This window comes from Prionailurus viverrinus, chromosome A1 (assembly GCF_022837055.1).
Source record: "Prionailurus viverrinus isolate Anna chromosome A1, UM_Priviv_1.0, whole genome shotgun sequence".
NCBI classification, from domain to species: Eukaryota; Metazoa; Chordata; class Mammalia; order Carnivora; family Felidae; genus Prionailurus; species Prionailurus viverrinus.
This window is the reverse complement of record NC_062561.1, coordinates 212,952,732-212,971,940: the sequence shown is the minus strand read 5'-3', so window position 1 is coordinate 212,971,940 and position 19,209 is coordinate 212,952,732. Positions and strand designations below refer to the sequence as shown.

General features: G+C 40.0%; 2 protein-coding genes across 13 annotated transcripts in view; one reads left to right on the top strand and one right to left on the bottom strand.

The window, feature by feature from the left end:
• TTC23L (tetratricopeptide repeat domain 23 like) overlaps nucleotides 1-10,859 on the top strand; it is a 60,721-nt gene extending 49,862 nt beyond the window's left edge. For 2 of the 7 annotated variants that reach the window (XM_047837097.1, XM_047836879.1), the window contains exons 12-13: nucleotides 5,138-5,244; nucleotides 10,784-10,859. In XM_047837097.1, the coding sequence (XP_047693053.1) occupies nucleotides 5,138-5,219 (82 nt within the window). In that variant the 3' untranslated portion in view covers nucleotides 5,220-5,244; nucleotides 10,784-10,859. Of the gene's footprint in view, nucleotides 1-5,137; nucleotides 5,245-5,750; nucleotides 5,899-7,241; nucleotides 7,464-10,783 lie in introns of those variants that run through there. The other 5 variants (XM_047836962.1, XM_047837015.1, XM_047837321.1 and 2 more) reach the window with 5 other exon arrangements.
• Nucleotides 10,860-11,852: 993 nt separating this feature from the next.
• On the bottom strand, nucleotides 11,853-19,189 carry RAD1 (RAD1 checkpoint DNA exonuclease). Of its 6 annotated transcripts, XM_047837912.1 has the most exons (7): nucleotides 19,023-19,182; nucleotides 18,336-18,599; nucleotides 17,293-17,401; nucleotides 15,431-15,689; nucleotides 13,239-13,337; nucleotides 12,740-12,923; nucleotides 11,853-12,393 (listed from the first exon to the last, which is right to left on the bottom strand). In XM_047837912.1, the coding sequence occupies exons 2-6, from the start codon at nucleotides 18,528-18,530 to the stop codon at nucleotides 12,740-12,742; spliced, it is 846 nt and encodes a 281-aa protein (XP_047693868.1). In that variant the 5' UTR covers nucleotides 18,531-18,599; nucleotides 19,023-19,182; the 3' UTR covers nucleotides 11,853-12,393. The 6 variants fall into 6 exon arrangements, with proteins under 6 accessions (XP_047693868.1, XP_047693635.1, XP_047693797.1 ...); XM_047837679.1 differs by having other exon boundaries at nucleotides 11,853-12,923; nucleotides 18,336-18,662; nucleotides 19,023-19,189; XM_047837841.1 differs by having other exon boundaries at nucleotides 11,853-12,923; nucleotides 18,336-18,578; nucleotides 19,023-19,186.
• Between the last annotated feature and the right edge of the window lie 20 nt (nucleotides 19,190-19,209).

The following is a 19,209-nucleotide window of genomic DNA, read 5'->3' as shown; positions in this document are numbered from 1 at the left end:
TGTTCCTTGTCCATGGTTCGAAAAGAATCATAGGAGGAAGAGGAATTGGGAGGGGGGTGGTATAACCTAATTCAGACCCCAGGTAGGATGAATTTCTCTGGGTAGGGGGAGATTAATTCTCTGTGTAAATGACAAGAAGACCTGGGCCTGCTAAGAGAATCCATGTAAGAGGAAAAGGGTCTTCTGGAGGCCTCTGCTGTAGAAGTGGAGTCACTGGAGGTTTTTCTTCCACTGAAACAAGCCATATCTCACTCCTCAAGAACTGCTGAGAAAGCCATAGGGGTAGCCGCCAAAGCCCAGATGTCAAAAAAAACTAGTACGAGAATTGTTCTCCTTGCTCGAGCAACTCACTGGAATAATCAATCCCAGATGTTCTGGAGCCCCGCTAGTTTTCCGATGTGCTCTTGTATTTTTTACCCCACCTCCTCCGGAAATCCAATGACAACACTCGACTGGGCGTTCATTGCCAAGAGCCCAAATGCTTGGCTTTTAAAGCCTCTGCAAAGAAGTGAAAGCAGAAATGGGCCCTTGAAATCGGAGTTAATTCTAAGGTTAAATGATCATTGCAATCCTCAAGTAAGATTTTAGTGTATCAGAAAGGCACAGAAAATCTCAGATTTGGAACTTTGAGGCAGTGTAGTCTTTTACCTAAATCACAAATGAACTCCAGTTTTAATTTTTTACATATGAAGCTCCTTCTAAGCACTAGAAATACTAATATATATTTTTTTAATTTAATGTTTATTCAGTTTGAGACAGAGACGGAGTGCAAGCAGGGAAGGAGCAGAGAGAGAGGGAGACACAGAATCCGAAGCAGGCTCCAGGCTCTGAGCTGTCAGCACAGAGCCCGATGTGGGGCTTGAACTCATGAACTGTGAGATCATGACCTGAGCTGAAGTCAGATGCTTACCCAACTGAGCCACCCAGGCGCCCCAAGAAATACTAATATGTTTAAGATTGAGTCCTTTCAGAAAGACAGACACATGTGACCAGATTACTAGTCTATAGTAAAGCATTAACAGAAATGTAAACAAAGAGGACAAGTAATAAATTGAGAGGCTAGAGACAAGGGTGGAAACTGTGTGTACGTTGGGGGCAGTGTGCTGGGTCTTCAAAGAAAAGTAAAATATCAGCAGGTAGAAGAGAAGCCAGAGGCGGGCATTTCAAGTAGCATGAACAAAAGCATAGGGGCATGGAGATAATCGATAGTTCTGAGAAAACACAAGTGATCATGGGTGGTCATAGTTTAAGGTACATGGGTAAGAATATACTGCAGATGAGTTTGGAAGGATAAATTGGGGTGAGATTATGGGATGTTTTATGTGCCCTGCTGAGGAGTTTAAAACTTACTACTGAGAAGATAAGCAGGATATGACATGATCAATTATTAGGTTTACAACATTACCTCTGACAGCAATGGAAGAATAGATGGGACCTAGGGAGAGATTAGAAGTAGGGAGATCAGTTACGAACAGATACAACAGTGTAAGGGAGAGGTGTCAGGAGGCTTAATTATCTAAAGCCCTAGTAGGAGGAAGGTGGAGAGGATGGATTGAGAAACAATTTGTGGTCTCTTGTAACAAAGCCTTAGAACCAGTTAGATGTGGGGTGTATTACAGGCAGGAGTCACAGGCAGCTTTGAAGTTTCTAGCTTGGACAGTTGAGTGAATGACCATGCTATTAAATGAAATAGTGTTGACAAGTGGAGATCATCCTGGAGGATGTCTAGGGGTTGTGAGGAATATGATTTCTGTTTTGGATAAGTTTGAGGTGCCCACAGTGCATCCACTTGGCAGTGTCTGATGGGCTGAATGGACCAGGAGCTCAAGGAGACAGATTCTGAAGTGAAGGGAATGGATAAGAACCTCATGGAATATGTAAATGTGAAATGAAAAGACTTAAGAAAGAACACTTACACTTACTTTAGAAGTGTGTATGCAGTGTGATTTGAAATCAAAACAGGGCTCAAATTTGAGCTTTCCCATTTGCAGTGAGACTTCCTATGTCTTCCTTTCTTCATTGGAAAAAAAAAGTGTGAAGGGGCATCTGGCTGGCTCAGCCTGTAGAGCATTTGACTCTTGATCTCGGGATTGTGAGTTTGAGCACAGAGAGTTTACTTTAAAAAATTTAAAATCATCTTAAAAATGTGAATAAGGGCACTCTATTATTTTAAAGGTTATTTATTTATTTTTGAGAGAGAGAGAAAGAGCACAAGCAGGGAAGAGGCAGAGAGATGGGGAGAGAGAGAATCCCGAGCAGGCTCCATGCTGTCAGTGCAGAGCCCAGTGCATGGCTCGATCCCACAAACTGTGAGATCATGACCTGAGCCAAAATCAAGTTTTGGATGCCTGACTGACTCAGCCACCCAGGTGCACCTGAGAGCATTCTATTTTAAGTGCTTTACTTAATGTATGACACACAGTAAGCTTCCTGAAATGTTCATTCTAATTATTGTTTTTGTATTATTTGGGGGTAATGCAGAAAGAGGGTCTTCTGCCTTCCTTGTAGATTTTTTTAAAATAATATCAAAACAGTAGAAAAAACTCAAATGTCCACCAGTAGAAACACCAGTGCATGTTTATGATCAATATAACGAGGTCCATGTTTATGATCGTATAATATGGTCATTAAAAAGCATGAAGTAGAGCTTTGAAGAGTTATGGAAGAATATTGCAGATAAATTGTTAGGGGTAAAAACATGAAAAATACATATTAATGAGCATTGTCTATAGTATAACCCATAAATAAATATATAAATGTGTGGTTAGTGAAGGTAATAGTAATTATCTCTGAGACATTGGATTATGCGGGACTTTCAACTTCTGTGTTATATATTTGTGTTGACATTTTTTTACAACAAATATATATCTATGATAATAAAAAAGATAAATTTTTAAAAAGTATGGCACATGTATCAAACAGTAAGAGACAGTGTAATGTACTACAGCCAGATGCCTGGGTTATAATCCTAGCTCTGTGACTTATTAGTTGTCTGACCTTGGACAAGGCACTTTGCTTCTCAGGTTCCTTATCTATTAAATGGGGATAATACTAATAACTACTTTGTAGGGTAGTTTTGACTAAATAAATTAATGTAAGTAAAACTGCTCAGAAGGATGCCTGACACATCGTATGTGCTAACGAGAGGTGATGATGACACTGATGATAAGAGAATGAGGACTCATAAGAAGCCATAATGCTGGAAAATAGGGAATCATCACAGACATTAGAACGAGCTATACTGGTAGAGCAGATTTTTGAGATTACTCCGGTAATCCAGTACCTGATTAAACACCTCTCCAAATCAGGAATCGCTCATTACCTGTCAAAGTGGCCCTTTCCAATACTGGACAGTTCGACTTGTTAGAAGAATATTAAATAGTCAAGGTCATGGACTTTAGAGTCAGATGGACCTGTGTGTGAATCCAGCCTCTGCCATTTTTTACGTGTCATTAGGCAAGTTATCCTAAGCCTCAGTTCCCCCTGAGGCCTAGAATAGTATCTATAATATGAAACATAATGAAGAGCAATTGAGATTATTAACCTAAAGCACTTAGCACCGTATCTGGCTTATGGTAGCTGCTCAATAAACATTAGCTGCTTTTACAACTCTAGCTTTTCATCCAGATGTATTGGAAGTCTGAGAGTATGGTGCATCAACTTCATTTTTGTTATTTTTAAATGTTTCTAGGACAGCCACATGCCCACAAGCTATTTTCATATTACATTTGATGGGTCTTAAGATGTAGAAGCCAACAGAAGCGCAAGGAAAACCATCCTTTTCACAATAGGGGAAAGAAAGAATGCCTATTTAAAAAAAATGTTTTATTTTTATTTCTGAGAGAGAGTTCCAGCAGGGGAGGGGCCGGGGGTGAGGGGTGGGGGGACAGAGGATCTGAAGTGGACTCTACACTGACAGCAGAGAGCCTGATGCAGGGCTTGAACTCACAAACCATGAGATCATGACCTCAGCCACCCAGGCGCCCCAAGAAGGAATGCCTATTAATCGATTAGTGGCCTCCTGCCCTCTCAGTCATGTAAACCAAACAGAACAGCCTCTTCTGGGCTGAGGGACTAAGGAGGGAAAGCCAAGGAAAGTAGGATTTGGGGAGATTATCTCCAGAGAGAAGTGCAGTGAGGAGGAGAGTAGGTGATGTGCTGTGTCAGCCAAATAAGCCTCAGTGATGAAATTTATGCTCCATAAGCTGGTTTCCTGGCTGCTGCATTTATCTTCTTTTCCTATCATTTATCAGTAAATATTCCAACACTGCCTCTACAAAAGTAGAGGGGGAAGTGTTTGGGCAAACTCGGTGTGTGAGTCGGTGAGGGGCAAATCCGCTCGCATACTGATGCCAAGGGGCAGGAGCTCTCCCAAATCAGGACGCCGGGGAGGGCTGGAGGCATTGGGGCAGATGGAGCAGTGAAAATTTAGGCACCTTTAGCTCCCCACCCCAGGGCCCCCCCGAAGAGGAACAGAGGCTGCTAAGTGACAGAGTTCAGAGTACCCTGTCTTTAGCAGAACAGAGGAGGGATTCTGCAATCTACAGCACTCTGCCATGTCCACAAAAATAGATTGATTGGAGGATACCGTGTGGACGAGGTCAAGGAGATCAAGTATTTTTCATCACATGGGCCAGCTCTGTTAGTGTTTTCCTAGAGCGATGCTTGAGGTTTCTTGAGCAAAAGGCTGAGCTTGGTGGAGTTAATTTATTAGTATTGTCTGCTGTGGGGCATGGGTGGGGGTAGAGCTGAACTGCCACAAATTTGCTATTCAGGCATAGACAAGAGCAGTATTCTTTGAGGCCCAACTCTGCTATGAAATACCCATGTGAACTTTGGTTGCCTAAACATTCTGAGTCTCAGTTTCCTCATCTTTATTCCTTCCTTAACACATGTTGTGAACAACTACTAAGTGCTAAGTATAGTTGGAGATGCAGGTGCTAATAAAGATAAATACACCACGGTCATTCCTTTGAGACAATAGTCAAGTAGGAGAGGCAAACATGAAGAAATAATGGAAACATGAGTGAGTCCTGTAGTAGAAATCGCAATGCAGTGTGAGTGGGAAGGAGACAGAATCTAAGAAAGCTGGAAAAAGACTTCCTAGGAAGCGTTACATCTGAGTTGTTTCTTGAAGGGCAAGTAGCCATTCATCCAGGTGGAGAAGAGAAACCATTCCAGGACGAAGGCACTGTATATGCAAAGGCACCAAGGCATGACAGAGGAGAGTGTATCAAAGCAATGGTAAGTTCTTCATGGCTGCCATACAAGGCAGCATTTCCTAAAGGGCATTGCAAGGGTTGCTGATTCCAAGGGATGTTGCCCTGGCCACAGGGAGGAGGTGGAAAGGCTCCATGGCAGTTCAGTTTAGGAAAAAACAAACTAGGGTAAACGAAGTGACACATTCATTTCCCGGACTTCTCAGAACTTTTCAAATACTAAACTTCCCTATTGGCATGTTGAGAACAAATTAAAAAAAAAACAACAACAACTCACTGTATTCATATATACCTGATTTCTTTTTGAAAATGATCACTTAAATTTTGGCAAATAAAACACAGCCTTTAGAACCAAAGTAGAGAAACTATCTAAGATTTAGTTTTATTAAGAGCAAGGGGTGTAGCACATGCTTGAACTGAGGGTACAAGAATGCTTTTGTAGTTTGGCAAAGAATGTGGGCCCCACTTCAGGACATAATAAAGTCTGTGAACATGACTATCTCACCAATGAACTATTTTATCTGATCATAGAAACCATGACTTCAATGCATCCCTGTGAACTAATTTTTCTGTATGATTCATGGTGGTTAAGAGCTAGCTCCGGAGACAGACAAGCCTGGGTTCAGACCCCAGAACCACCACTTTCTATCCGCATGTAATCCTGGTTTGCTCACCATAGAATGGAGGTGAGAAGAACACAGGTCTCTTAGTGTTGCCGTGAAAACAAAATGTATGTAAAGGGGTTAGCAGGGTGCCTGGCCCCATAGTAATCATGTAACAAATAACATCTATTTTTGTTTTTACTGAAGCCTGGGCTTTCTTTAAGTTTATTATCTTCTAGCTACAACATTTGGTGCATGCAGCACAAGGAGAGAGGGGCTAGTAACTATTCTTGGTAAAAAGCTACCACACCAAGCTGGTGTGGAAAACACTTCACTGGTTAACATCCCAAAAGTGAGCTGGATGGAGCTTATCAGCCCTTGGAAACGACAGTCTGATACAATTACTCCAATCCAAAGAAGATAACGTATACTCAACGGATGGAAGTCAGTGTCCTTTCAGTGACCTGGAGATTTCAGGCCAGGAGAATCCTGCCACCTTGTGGCAGGAGGGTGAAGAGGCCCAGGCGGATTTCTGACTCCTATGATTGGAGTGGGATGGGAGTTCCTATTCCTAGCAGAGGCCCCTCAGATTTTTGCCCCCCTCAGGTTTTATGAGACCCTGAGCAATTGACTTAATTTGTGCCTATTTCTTCTTCAGATCTGAAATCACATTATCTCTTGGTTTACTGAGAAGGAAGTTAAAGCGCCAGATAGCTTTCTGTATTTTATGCAGTCAGTAGTAGAGAATGAATATAAAATAGTGGAACTTGAATATAAAAAAAAGCCTCATAAAATTTTGTATCTCGTATTTCTGTGGAACAAATATTTTTTTTCAGTCACATAGGGGCCATGAAAACCACACTTAGCAGGCTTGAGGTCTAAATAGGAGATGACTGAAGAACACTTAATAGAAACCAGGTTTCTGGACCAGATTTCTTTTGGACCAGATTACTTCTAACTCCAGCCCAGCTTCTCCAATATTAGGAAATCGGTGTACGGGACTCTTAATGGCTGGAAATGGGGAAGATAGATCCTCTGTGTAGCAATTAAGAGGGCCCTAGGCCCTAAAATCTGTGTATTCATGAGAAGAGATCCCCTGAAAATTATGAACAATATAAAAGACCCTAAACTAGGTACATTTTTTTTCAGCTGTGATTAAAAGCAATCCCGGTATCTTAGATATCCTTAGCTGCCATCTGTGTCAAAGGAAGAGTTCCTGCTCCTCAGGGAGAAAACCCAAGACTCGAGTACCATTTTAGAGGCCTGTTAGAAGAGTCAACATTTTAGGGGTATGGGCACATGGTGAAATAGTTGCCTCAGACTGAAGTTCAGCCATCTAGCTCAATAAAGCAGTGATTTGGAACTGGAAGAGAGGCAAGAACAAAATAAAATGCACAAATGTTTGTCTCCTTTCCTTTAGGTCTTCTGTTATCAGTAAAGAGAAAACCTCTATACTGGATAGCCAACAATAAAGCCAACCTTGTTGATAACAAAAATTCTGGATCACAAGATATATTTATCAACACTGATAACAATGGCAGATCAAAAGCAGAACTAAGAACTCTAAGCGGGGGAGAAAGTCTACTTAGCAGCAGCATTACAGATAAAAATACTCAAGAGCCATTAGAAAGCAGGATTCGGATCTATAACTTGGGGTGGGGGGGGGCAAGGGACAGGGCAAGTGTAGAAATCTTTTTTTAGATACATGCTTTTAGTTTCTTAATGACTGGGGACTCTAATACCTTTTGTATTTCCCTTTTTATAACTCATATTTCATTTTTTTCAGTTTTGGTTTTTAAAGAAGATTCTGCAACACCTAAGTAGTTTATTGGTGACCATTTTAATATACTGTTTGGAAATACTTTTAGTCATAACTTGTTTCAGGTCACTAAAACTGCCTTGTGAAGAAACGTTTGATCTCCTGAAAACATTTGCCCTGGTCTCATGCCATATTAGAGTCAGAGAGGGCTTTGATTCTTATAAATGAAGAAACTAGGGACAAGAGAGATGGATTTGTTCAAGGTCAGCTGGGTGATTATAAAGCTGACTTCCTGAGTCACAGATGATTACTTTCCACCCCATTATGCTGCCCCCAACCCCAAACTGGATTAAAAAGGCTTGTTTTGGAAGGAATCTTAACCAGGTTTGTTTAAAAAAAAAAAAAGTCCTTACCTCCTGAACAAATGTGTATCTAGGAAAAGAAAACAGCAATCTCAAATCTCAAATATTCCTTACTGTCTTCTTCACATATTCAGGGAGAAAAGAAAAATCGGATTCGTGTGAGTTTTACAAAATAAAAAACTTACTTCTCTCTTCATCGTTTCTGTTACCTGAGCTGATTTAATGCAGTTCAAAGACTGTGTCTTTAGGGATCCAAGCGTCTTCTAACATCTCCATATCACTTAGTGCTTAGGGGACTACATTTTGGTTCTTCATGCAAAAAATTATTTTTTTATTTCAGTCATTTGCTCAGTCTGTAAAACCTAATGATCAACCAGTAGCCAAGGTATGGTGGTGAGTGGCGAGTCAGTGCCTGGTCTGTAGACTGGAAGGCTTCCTCCTGGCGGCTGTGTTCTGAATGCTTTCAGCTCAGCTCTCAGGACCAAGGTCTCAGGTTGCAGGCCTGCCTGAAGGCAGCTATATCCCACTGACCTTTTCTGCAGTACTTATCAACTGGTCACCGGTCTGTCGTTGCTAATTTTAGCCCTGTCTGGAGATGGGCCTGCTGTCCTTACCCAGAATATTCTGCACTGACTAAAGCAGCCTCAGAAGAGTTGCTTCCATTTTCACATATCCGGACGAAGATGGATTTTCGACAATGACTGTGATAAAAACCAAAGTACCAGACAGAAGTGGCCGTTTGGACTCTATTTTGTGTGGCACTAAAAGTTTTAAAAATGTTACTACTTTGGGAGACCCCAAAGTCTTAAGATCTCCAGACTGACAAACCTGTATCAATAAAACAATAGCATAAAGTGTTAACATTGTAAAATAAAATGTTACGGTGTGATCTTGATATTGCATCTGAAATTAGTTTTAAATATTTAAATATATCCAGTGTTTATTGTCAGTGTAAGGTTACTAACAGTCCATTTTCTGAGATTTTGATGTTAAAATGTTTAATGAAATGGTGGTGATAATGAATGGTAGCTATGGTTTTAACATCCTCAGATCTGAGAAAATAGTAAGTTGTTACTTATGTTGGTTCCAAAAGTTTTAAAATTTTGGTATTCTGTGAAATCCTTAAGTTTAAGAAACCACCTTGGAAATGTTCGACACAGTAAAACCTAATGTAAAGTTACATTCTCTCTTGGAAAACTGTAGATGAGAACTAAGCTACTTTCTGAATTCATTCAGTGGGAACCAGCAATTTGGATAATCTACCCCAAACACTTGATGTTCCTAACAGACCTGAGTCAACAAGGTCATTCACAACTTTCGGATTCTTTTTAAATTAGCTAACAGGAACTAAAATCTTTGAGGTGGATGAGGGTTAGCTATTTCCCTACAATCTCTACCAAATTAGAAAAAGAAGAAAAAAATCAAGCCTAGATCATACTGCCCCACATACGGACTTTAATAAACATTTATCAGCAAGCATGCAAATGCCCATGCAAACTGCTCCCTAAGATCAGTGAAGCCCTACTTCTGTTTTGGTGGTTCACCCACCACTTCCCACGAAAGGTCTGCAGACTTGACAATGCTCCAGAAGTGAGGCTCCTAATTTAGTTAGCAAGAAGAAGCCAGAAATCCTTGGACAAGGTGGCAGGAAGCCAGACCATTTAGGGGTCAAGCCTCAGGCCCCAAGTCTAAATGTCCAGGTCACAAGCCTCACTAGACTCTTATGTCCTTTTCATGCAAAGGTGGGGAATTACTCTTTAGTAATTTAGTCATGTCACATGTCCTGAATACCTCTAGTTTTACCAATGAGAGCCGCTACTATTATATTGATTTATATTGATCAACAAAGTATTAATTTCAAAAATAAAACCTACTTCAAATATTACTAATTACCGCAGTCTCTGGCGGTGGCTGAGACATGGACAGCACAGCAGAAGCACTGGCAACAACTGTCTGTTACGGCATCTCTGTCCACTCCTGGCGTGGGAAGTCCAGGTTGGAGCTGCTGGTGGCCTCGGGGGTGCGTGTAACCTGACTTGTGCCTGAAAACACTACCGAGGACACAATTAGGAAAAGAAAAAATGTTATACAATTTCCCCAATTTCTCAGGACCCCGTAGTTTTCGTTTCAGATGGGGCCAAGGGGAAGTCAGTGTGAAGAAGGTAAGGGAAGAAGGGAGCACCCTGTTCTGAAAAATTCCCCACCCTGAACTGTGAAGAATGCCACATGCTGCCCTTTCCGCGACTGTAACCAATTCTTACTAGGACTACTTGATGCACCATAGAAACTCTGTGGCTTCTTATGAAAGTGGTTGTGTTATAAGACTTAACTTTATTAGAAAAACAGAATTCAAAAAATCGTTTTTATTTTGAATCATTTCATCAATTGCAGGTGGAAGCACAGTATCATCAAACAGGGAAAAACATTAAAAATGGAGGAAAAAACTACACATTCCCTTAGTAAGCACAATGAAAATAAAATGAGATAAACTGCAAAAAGGAAAAACTAAAGGCCTTCAAAATAAGATTATATTTTTTCTGTGTGTGACACATGAAACGAATTTGTAGTCACCAAAATGTCCCAGTCTGCCTGAGGAAGCACTCCCCCTGCTGGAATTTCAAGGGAACTTGTACAAAGTAAATTCTGAGGTCAAAGAAAAACCACTAAATAGGAAATTCTATATTAAATCAGTACCTTGGTGGGTGATGTAGAAAGAATTACACTCATTAGCTTACGAACTCTAAATAGTTAAAGATGTGTGCAGCTAAAATGACGATCTTAAATGTGCAAAAATGTCAATCTTTCCCTACTGAACCAATATACATTTTAATTTCTTCACAGGTTCAACTTTTAAAAAATACTTCAGATCAAGATCAACTCAGAGCTAAGTAACTGAAATTAAATAGTAATTAATAAAATGCTAAAAGATAATCTGAAATGGAGGTTCTTTCACCTAACAAATATTTATTGAATAGACACCGTTCTAGGTACAGGACGTACCAGTGAACAAAAACCAAAAGTAACTGCCCTATTTTAAAGGAAAACTATAGGGGGCAGCTGGGTGGCTCTGGTGGGCAAGTGTCTGACTTCGGCTCGGGTCATGATCTCATGGATGTTGAGTTTGAGCCCCAACAGTGCAAAGTCTGCCTGGGGTTCTCTCTCTCTCTCTGCCCCTCCCCTACTTGCTCTCTCACTCTCAAAATAAATCAATAAACTTAAAATTGTTTTTAAAAAATAAAGGAAAATTATAGTCCTTGAAATGCTGACTGATTAAATATTTTCATAATTATCTTTTAGATTTGTTCTGTTCTTGATGTAGATTCATTCATTTACTTCTTGAACATATACTATACTTTACAAAACTCCACTTTTTGTAACCAGCTAGCATGCTGAGATTACTGGGGGGCTTCGTAGTTATTAGGTAGTCACTCTGGGCTACACACCAGAATAGCCCCTGTGCCTGGGAACAGTGCCCACAGCTGTTCTGGGGGATCATTTCCCTGAAGTTCTTGCTGAACTGCTCTCCAAACCAATTTCCTCTAATGCCAAGTGGCCTATTTTAAGGTAGGCATTCCAAATATACCCTTTTGATGAATATTATTCAATGGTTCTTAGCCATCAATAACATGGGACATTTTTATTGGGGTGGGGGGAGAATTGTAGGTCACAATGACTGGCACTAGTGAGGCCCGAGGCCAGGGAGGCTAAATGAATCCTGCAGTGGGATGTTTTTTCCTATGAAGAACTATCATACCCACAAAGGCCAACAGTGCTGCCCCACACAGAGCTGTTACCACATGTACGGACCTTTATTTTGGTTATATATTTCTCTGTTACAAAACAAGTCAGGTAATTTTAGTATTGTATTTTATTAAATATTTACATGCCATAAAAATTAATTGAAAATGACCCAAGAAAGTGCAAAATCACTTGATAACTGGTTTTCTACACTTGGTTTGGTTGAGAGACGCGTATAAGCAAATAGAAGGTATCTAAGTACTTACTACAGTACTTCTTGCACTGAACAGTTCTGAGAGCGAGAAGAAATTCTGTAACTCTGAAGACTTTTATATCTTGTTCATAGATTTCTTTAAAATGTATACTTTAAAGGTAAATCATACAATTACTCACACTTGTTTGGCAAAGCATAAACTTCTGAACATTTGGGAAGAAATCACATGTAACAGCATTCACTTCAATGCAATTGAATGCTATAAATGCAAAAAAATAAACGTATCCTTCAAAATAGTGGTTCTCAAACTTGAACATGCATCGAATTTCCTGGGGGAAATGACTGAAGCTACAGACGGCTGGCCACCCTCCAGCATCTCTGACAAGTCTCCAGGTACTGCTGATGCTCTCGGTCCAGGCACCATACTCTGAGGACCACCGCGTTAAGACACAGTCCGGAAGTCAAACTAATAATCGGTGCCCAGATGCTGCTGCTTTTTCTAACGGTAAGTAAATAAAAGAACATTTCAGGTACAGAATCACCAAATTTTACATTTTTAGACTCTTGACGTGTCCTACTTAAATAAGTTGTTCATCTTGGCTCAAAATGAGTCCCATGAGTTCAAAAGACAGAACCACAGTCCAGTCCAGTACTGGTTAATCTACGACTACATGAAAACATTTACTTACAAAATACACAGCAACTATTAGGGTACATGGACCTTGTTCCTATCTCCTCCATGCTTCTTCCCTTCAGAAAACCCAGTATTCTGGAGAGTACTATACCCAGAACGAGAATGTGACAGATCATGAATGTCAAGATAGTTATCACAGCGAATGCCATACTTAAGACTCTGATTCAGGAACCTCTTCGTCAGGGCAGCAGTAATATTCCACAAAACATATCTGTCCATCTTCATTCCTAATCATATACTGTAATGAGAGGAATCCTCGGTTATCTGTTCGAATAGACACCTTACAAGATAGGACTAATGCCTTTGTAGAGGGTTTCAGTAAAGAAATCTTGTATCTGTAGAGGAGTAAATAAAAAGCTGTTGTTATTTGGACACACTTAAAGCAGTGCTCCTAACTCCAAGTGAAGGACAAAAATGATCCCAGAACTAACAAGCAGTAAATGTAAGAATAAAATCAAATACTTGTCCAATTTGCTAATATTTTCATTTTAAAAATGTCATCCACTCTCACAACCCCAAATCCTCTAGCACCCTACTATTTATAGCTTTAGAATGTTACACATTTAGCAACAAACTGAAAGTTTTAACATTTATTTAATAGATACATGATATTAAACCTCACCTTCCTGATTAATATATTAAGAACTGACCTGTTGACCTGGGTCTGATTACATTGAAATGATTCCATCAAATCAGAATCTTTGGGATAATCAAGGTGGGAGCTTCCTGCATTCCCAAAAGTAGATAACCTACAGTAAAAAAAAAAAAAAAAAAAAAAAAAAAAAAAAAATGAGCAACTCATTTATTCACTGGTCCAACAATAAGCCACATTAGGATCCCAATAAAGACACTTCCTTGAAAAGCTAATCCGCAGAGTTAAACAGGTATGTAAACAAATGCTGACAATACATTGTAACACTTAACAGTAATAAAGACTCCTCCAGGATGAGGTGGGAGTACGGGGGAACTAACAACTAATAGACAGCTTTGGAAAATATCAATCACAAAAGGAATCCAGGGGTGTTTGCCTCAATTTCATTGCCTTAATTCTACTCTGATACTCACTTTTCCACATCCTTAAATCAGAAATAGGGGCACCTAGGTGGCTCAGTCGGTTAAGCATCTTGATTTTGGTTCAGGTCATGATCTCATGGTTCGTGAGATAGAGCCCTGAGTCAGGCTCTGTGCTGACAGCACAACACCTGCTTGGGATTTTCGCTCTCCCTCTGTCTCTTCCCCACCCCCCCCCCCTCAAAATGAATAAACATTAAAAAAGAAATAATATAAAAGGACAAGAGAGTTGAAGAGTGATGGAAGGCCCTGATCTACCTCATCTGCAAGTCGAGGTCCTGTTCCCTCTCTACTGCCACAGCCAGAAATTACGGCTCCCCTATTTTGTTTCTTACGCTGCTCTTCAGGCTGTTTCATGGCTTTTCTTGCTTGGTGGTATCAGCAGTTTGTGTATAGACAATTTGTAAATGTTTATACGTTTATTTAATCTGCAAGAATCTATTGATCACTTGCTATAGGGTTAACACGTCGGTAAGTGCTACATGAGCACAGTGACAGACCTACGTGCTGGTCTTCCCCAGGTTCCATCTTGTCGCTCCTCTGATGTAACCTCCTTCTCTGAGGCATCTCGTCCATACCCAGCCATGATGCTGACTCCCAAATCTAAGTTTCCAGTCTAGACCGATCTCCTGAACTTCCTATGTCCAACTACTCCCTAGTATCATAGGTGCCTCAAATTTAACAAATCCAGAAAGAAATTTCAACTCCCAGTTCCCCCCACCAAGTTATTTCCCATACCAGAGATGAATGATGACACCATGATCCATCCAGTTACTATGCTGAGACATCATTTAAATGGTGGTCCTCTGAAATAAACTGTAAAAGTGCCCAGAATTTTAATTCATGTCACTGCTTAGGGTTTCATTGATTTCCATTTTGGTTAACATTTTAACCAATCTTGAGTCAAATTTTTAACTGCCTAATGTCATGATAAGGGCCTTCAGTTCTTCTAGAGTAGATGTAAAAAGAACATCTTATACGTCTCATTCTGTATGTATTTAGCTCCTTTACTCTTTAATATTCTTATGTATTTCAAAAGAGAAGAAATATTTAAATCTTCTCTCCAAATTTATTTTAATTCTGAAAACTTCATAATTTGTTGGTTCAAAATATCAGGAGCAATTCGAGAGTTTCTGATACTATATTACTGCTGAAAATTGCTCTTCCTTAGGAAGATTACCTTGACCAATCATCCCTAAGAACTCATGTTCTGTTAAGAATCTGTGCATTATTTTGGTACTTAAATGGCATGCAATTCTGTTCCTTCTATGCTGTTTCACATATCTTCTCTTCAACTTGATTTTAAGTTGTTCCTTTCCAAAGTGCTTAAACAGGGGAATATGCACACAGTAGATGACTGATAGTCAGTGAATGAACCATGTATAGAAAACATCTGCTTCCTTTTGCATCCTGTACTAACTCGAAAGGAAAGAAAAACAGATCTAAATGATACAAACACCTTTTCCAAAAGTTTAAGCCCAAATTTTCCTCATGATGTAACTTGACCTACAACAGTACAATGAAAAGATCATTAGTTTATGAAGTAGGAGACTGGGCTACTGATCTACAAACCAACACTATGAAGCTTTAAGTACTGAATTCATCTTCCTGGACCTTTAAGTTTCCTGATCTGTAAAAATAAGAGTAAAAGCTCTCTAAAGATCTGAAAATTCTAGGAACCTGGATAATAAAAGTTCTGCATCATAAGTAAATGTGTAAGTAGGGAGACGGAGCAGACCACATGAGCTATAATTGTGCTGTGTTCAAGCACCTGAAATAAGGCTTGTTGGGAGACATGGTGATCTGTAGGACCTCACTCGTCATATCCAATTCGGAAAATGCTTCACGGAGCCCCTCTGACTGCAGAATAATTTTATTAATAACATTGGTGCTGCAGAAATCAAAATCCAGAGTCTCCTCAGGCTCCTGAGTATTGATTTTACAGACTGTCATCACCCCTCCTTCTTCCAGAAAGAGCATCAAAGGGTAACCATAACCTTGGTAACACATCCGCAGTGCAGTTAAAGTCCCTGCAATGGAAATAAATCAAAGTTTGAGCTTAGCTTTATAGTACAGGTTTAGCTTCTCCTTAAATGACACATGAAACTCCTGAAGATTATTTTATTCTGCCCAATTTTTAGCACATATGTATTTCTTTAGAAGAAAGGATCATATCTTGGATAACTGATGAGTTATGTGTAGACAATTCGAAAAATAACTGTAACAAAATGGGGAACCAGAACAAAATATAATGTAACTCTTTGAAATTGTTTTCCAGCTTGCCAAAAACACCTCAGAAACAGCTTACTGATTTTATAGCTCTACAATTTCAGGATGGAGAATCTACATGGACCGATACTGCAAGTAATAGACTTATTGCCAAATAAGCTATGCTATTTCTTAAAGGTTCAACATGTGCACGCAGCAGTGGACTGCTTTGGTACTGCCTGTAGTATAATGTCAGTGTATTCGTTGTGTCAATGTATTCTATTGGGAGATATTATGTACACTTCCACAAATTTTAAGATCAAATCAGGAAAAAAAGACAGGGTGGTTAATGGTGGTGTGGGTTTTAACACTGCAAACCACTAGAGCAGAGGAGGAATACGACTGGACATCTTAGGCTCCTTTCCCTTACTGGATGGAGAGCCACAGTACAGAAGAGGGTTAGCAGATGCTTTTATGAGAAACCAGCTGGGGAGTGCTGCATTAGAAAAATGGATAATTAGCAATGATAGAACTGTTGGTATAAAATTAAAATACATTTTCTAGGGGCGCCTGGGTGGCGCAGTCGGTTAAGCGTCCGACTTCAGCCAGGTCACGATCTCGCGGTCCGTGAGTTCGAGCCCCGCGTCGGGCTCTGGGCTGATGGCTCAGAGCCTGGAGCCTGTTTCCGATTCTGTGTCTCCCTCTCTCTCTGCCCCTCCCCTGTTCATGCTCTGTCTCTCTCTGTCCCAAAAATAAATAAACATTGAAAAAAAAAATTTTTTTTAAAAATACATTTTCTAGAGAACCACAACCTAATTTTCCCTAGATTATCTCCAGATTCCTTTCCTATGAAAGAAAATCATTCTTCTGATGTTTCCTTATAGTCTTATATCCATAGCAACTGAATTCGCTATTCCTAACAACAATAAAATATATAAATATTTTTAAAAGAAAACATTTCAGAAAATAGACAATTTATGAACAGGGCTTAAGGAAATAAGAGCAAACAAATTTTGAACAGAGTAAATTAGGAAGTCAGGAGCACTGGTTTTCCCTGCCACTACACTGTGCGAATTCTGAACAAGTTAGGGAAAAGAAGCAATACATGTTTCACATGTTTTCACAATGTTAAATAAAGATAATTAAGACATATTCAGTCTCCTCTTGGCCAGTTCAAATTTAAAATCCCCAAAACTTTGTAAATTAAAAAAAAAATAATGTAAATATTTTTGCAAATATGTAAAGACCCACAGCACACTTACTATTAATATTGCTAGAAAAGTTAGAATCTGTGACTGTGACCAATAAAAAATGAATTTGCAATTTCTAAGATATATTTATTACTTCTATTCTAATGATTTTTCCTGTATTTTCTGATTATTCTGTATAATGCTTTTGTGTCATTATAATGATAAAATGGTTCACCTGGCATAGGACTTGATCCAAATATAGATAAACAGTCTAAAAGGACAGTTAAATTTATTCGAAAAGTAACAGACTCTTCCTGAACTATAAACTCTTGAAATATTCCAGCCTGTGAAAAAAAAGGAAATATGAAAATGCATATGTATTAATGAAAACTCAGAAGGTTCTATAGTTCACTTTATGTTTTAAAAATAATATTATGCTAATTCCATCAAAATTTCTGATTACCAAGAAAAACATCTTAAGCTTTTTCAACTATTATCCATTAGAATAATACTACTCAGTAGTTAACGGTGTAACAGTGATTTCAGTACCATGCAAAATTTTATGAAGGGTCCTTTATCTAGTTTCTTGGATCTAAACTATCATCCACATGACCCCCTTGTCTCATTTTTATGCCCATCAATAGGGCTAAAGTCATTTGGAAAATAGCCAAACATTTGATAATGCGTAAGTGATACTAGTTTTCAACTTCTTTTGAGGACAGAAAACATATCTATCCCCCTATACCTGACATCACACTGTGCATTTAGGTGTTCAAAAAACGCTGGATTAATTCTGAAATGCTATCTGAACCACAAAAATATTACTTTGTAAGAATAAACATTTTATTATCACCAATAAAAGGGAAAAGCGAAATAGTGGCCAAGAGCATATACTCTGAAAACAAATGTCTGGGCTTTCAGCTCAGCTCAGCGACTTGCCAACTCTGGAACTGATGGCAAATCACTTAAACTGGGCCTCAGTTTCCACACACATAAAATGGGAATAATAACAGAACCTACCTGATAGAACTACTGTATTAAATGAGTTAAGTATCTAAAACACTCAGAATAGTGCCTGCCCCATAGTTTAGCTTAGTAAAACTTAGACATTATTATTACTAACCATTATCTCTATAAAACAAGAAGAGAATTTGCCAGGAGAAAGAATTCAAATACACTGTTCTCTAACTTAAATGATGTCTGTTAAACCCTGTGGTATTCATTAAACTGGGTGAATTATATCGTATGTCATAGGCTTAAAGATACCTGTTTGCATACCTGAATAAAAGCATTTGCTTGCACACACTTTGCATTTTCCACTGTAACCTTGATTCCATTTTTAGTAGCGAAACAGGTAGCGTGTTCTCGGAAATGAATAGCCTTCAAGACAGTGGAGAGATTCCTAACGTTGTCAAGGCTGGCCACTAAGCTGTAATCATTCTCATCTTGGATCTGTGGAGTTAGGAAGGGCATGTCCACTGCACATCTGGCCCCAAGGGACGTTCCCGGTGCCGACACCTGCTGCTGCGGATCGCGAAACACCTGATGAGATTCGACAATAAAACTCCGGATCAATGCCCGCAAGGCTCGCGAAGTCAACCTGCGCTGAGAAGAGGTGGAAGAGGCCTGGGTATTAAACTCGGCCGGACAGGGACTGGACCCACCTCTGTCACTGTAAAACTCTGTAACTCTGGGGGAAATTACACCTGTCTCTACGCTACGGTTTCCTCGTCTTTAGTAAGGGGCCAGTAACACAGGAAAAGTTGTAAACAGAGGCAACAGGCAACTACCACGGTAGTTCTACTTGAGGCCAGTTTCGCCACGCCAAGCTGGGGCTGCGTGTCCCCGCAGAGTCGGGTTTGAGCTGTCTGGCGCCCCCAACCTTGACCCTAACAGAAAAGTCGATGGGGGGCGGGCCCCAGTTTCTCGGAAGATCCTCCGGCCCCCGAGGCGCGGAAACCTTACCTTTGTGGCGGGGTCCGGGCGTCCGACAGCCCTTCGCAGCCAGGGGGAAGCGAGCCGCGCTTCCCGAGTAGGTGTGGAGGGAGTAGAGCGGCTCCCGCCACTCTTTTCAGACCAGACAGCCACTACGGCCACCGTCACCACAGAGCTAGAGGTGGCCTAGAGAGGCGCGAGTGCGTTACGAGAAACC

Bases quoted from the DNA above. Each gene is read 5' to 3' on its own strand.
- RAD1 (XM_047837679.1), bottom strand. From the start codon at position 18,530: ATGCCCTTCCTAACTCCACAGATCCAAGATGAGAATGATTACAGCTTA. The intron at 13,338-15,430 runs GTGCTTGAACAC...TTTTTACTGTAG, and splicing joins CCCAACAAGCCTTATTTCAG to GTTATCTACTTTTGGGAATG. The intron at 12,924-13,238 runs GTCAGTTCTTAA...ACTCCTCTACAG, and splicing joins AATCAGACCCAGGTCAACAG to ATACAAGATTTCTTTACTGA.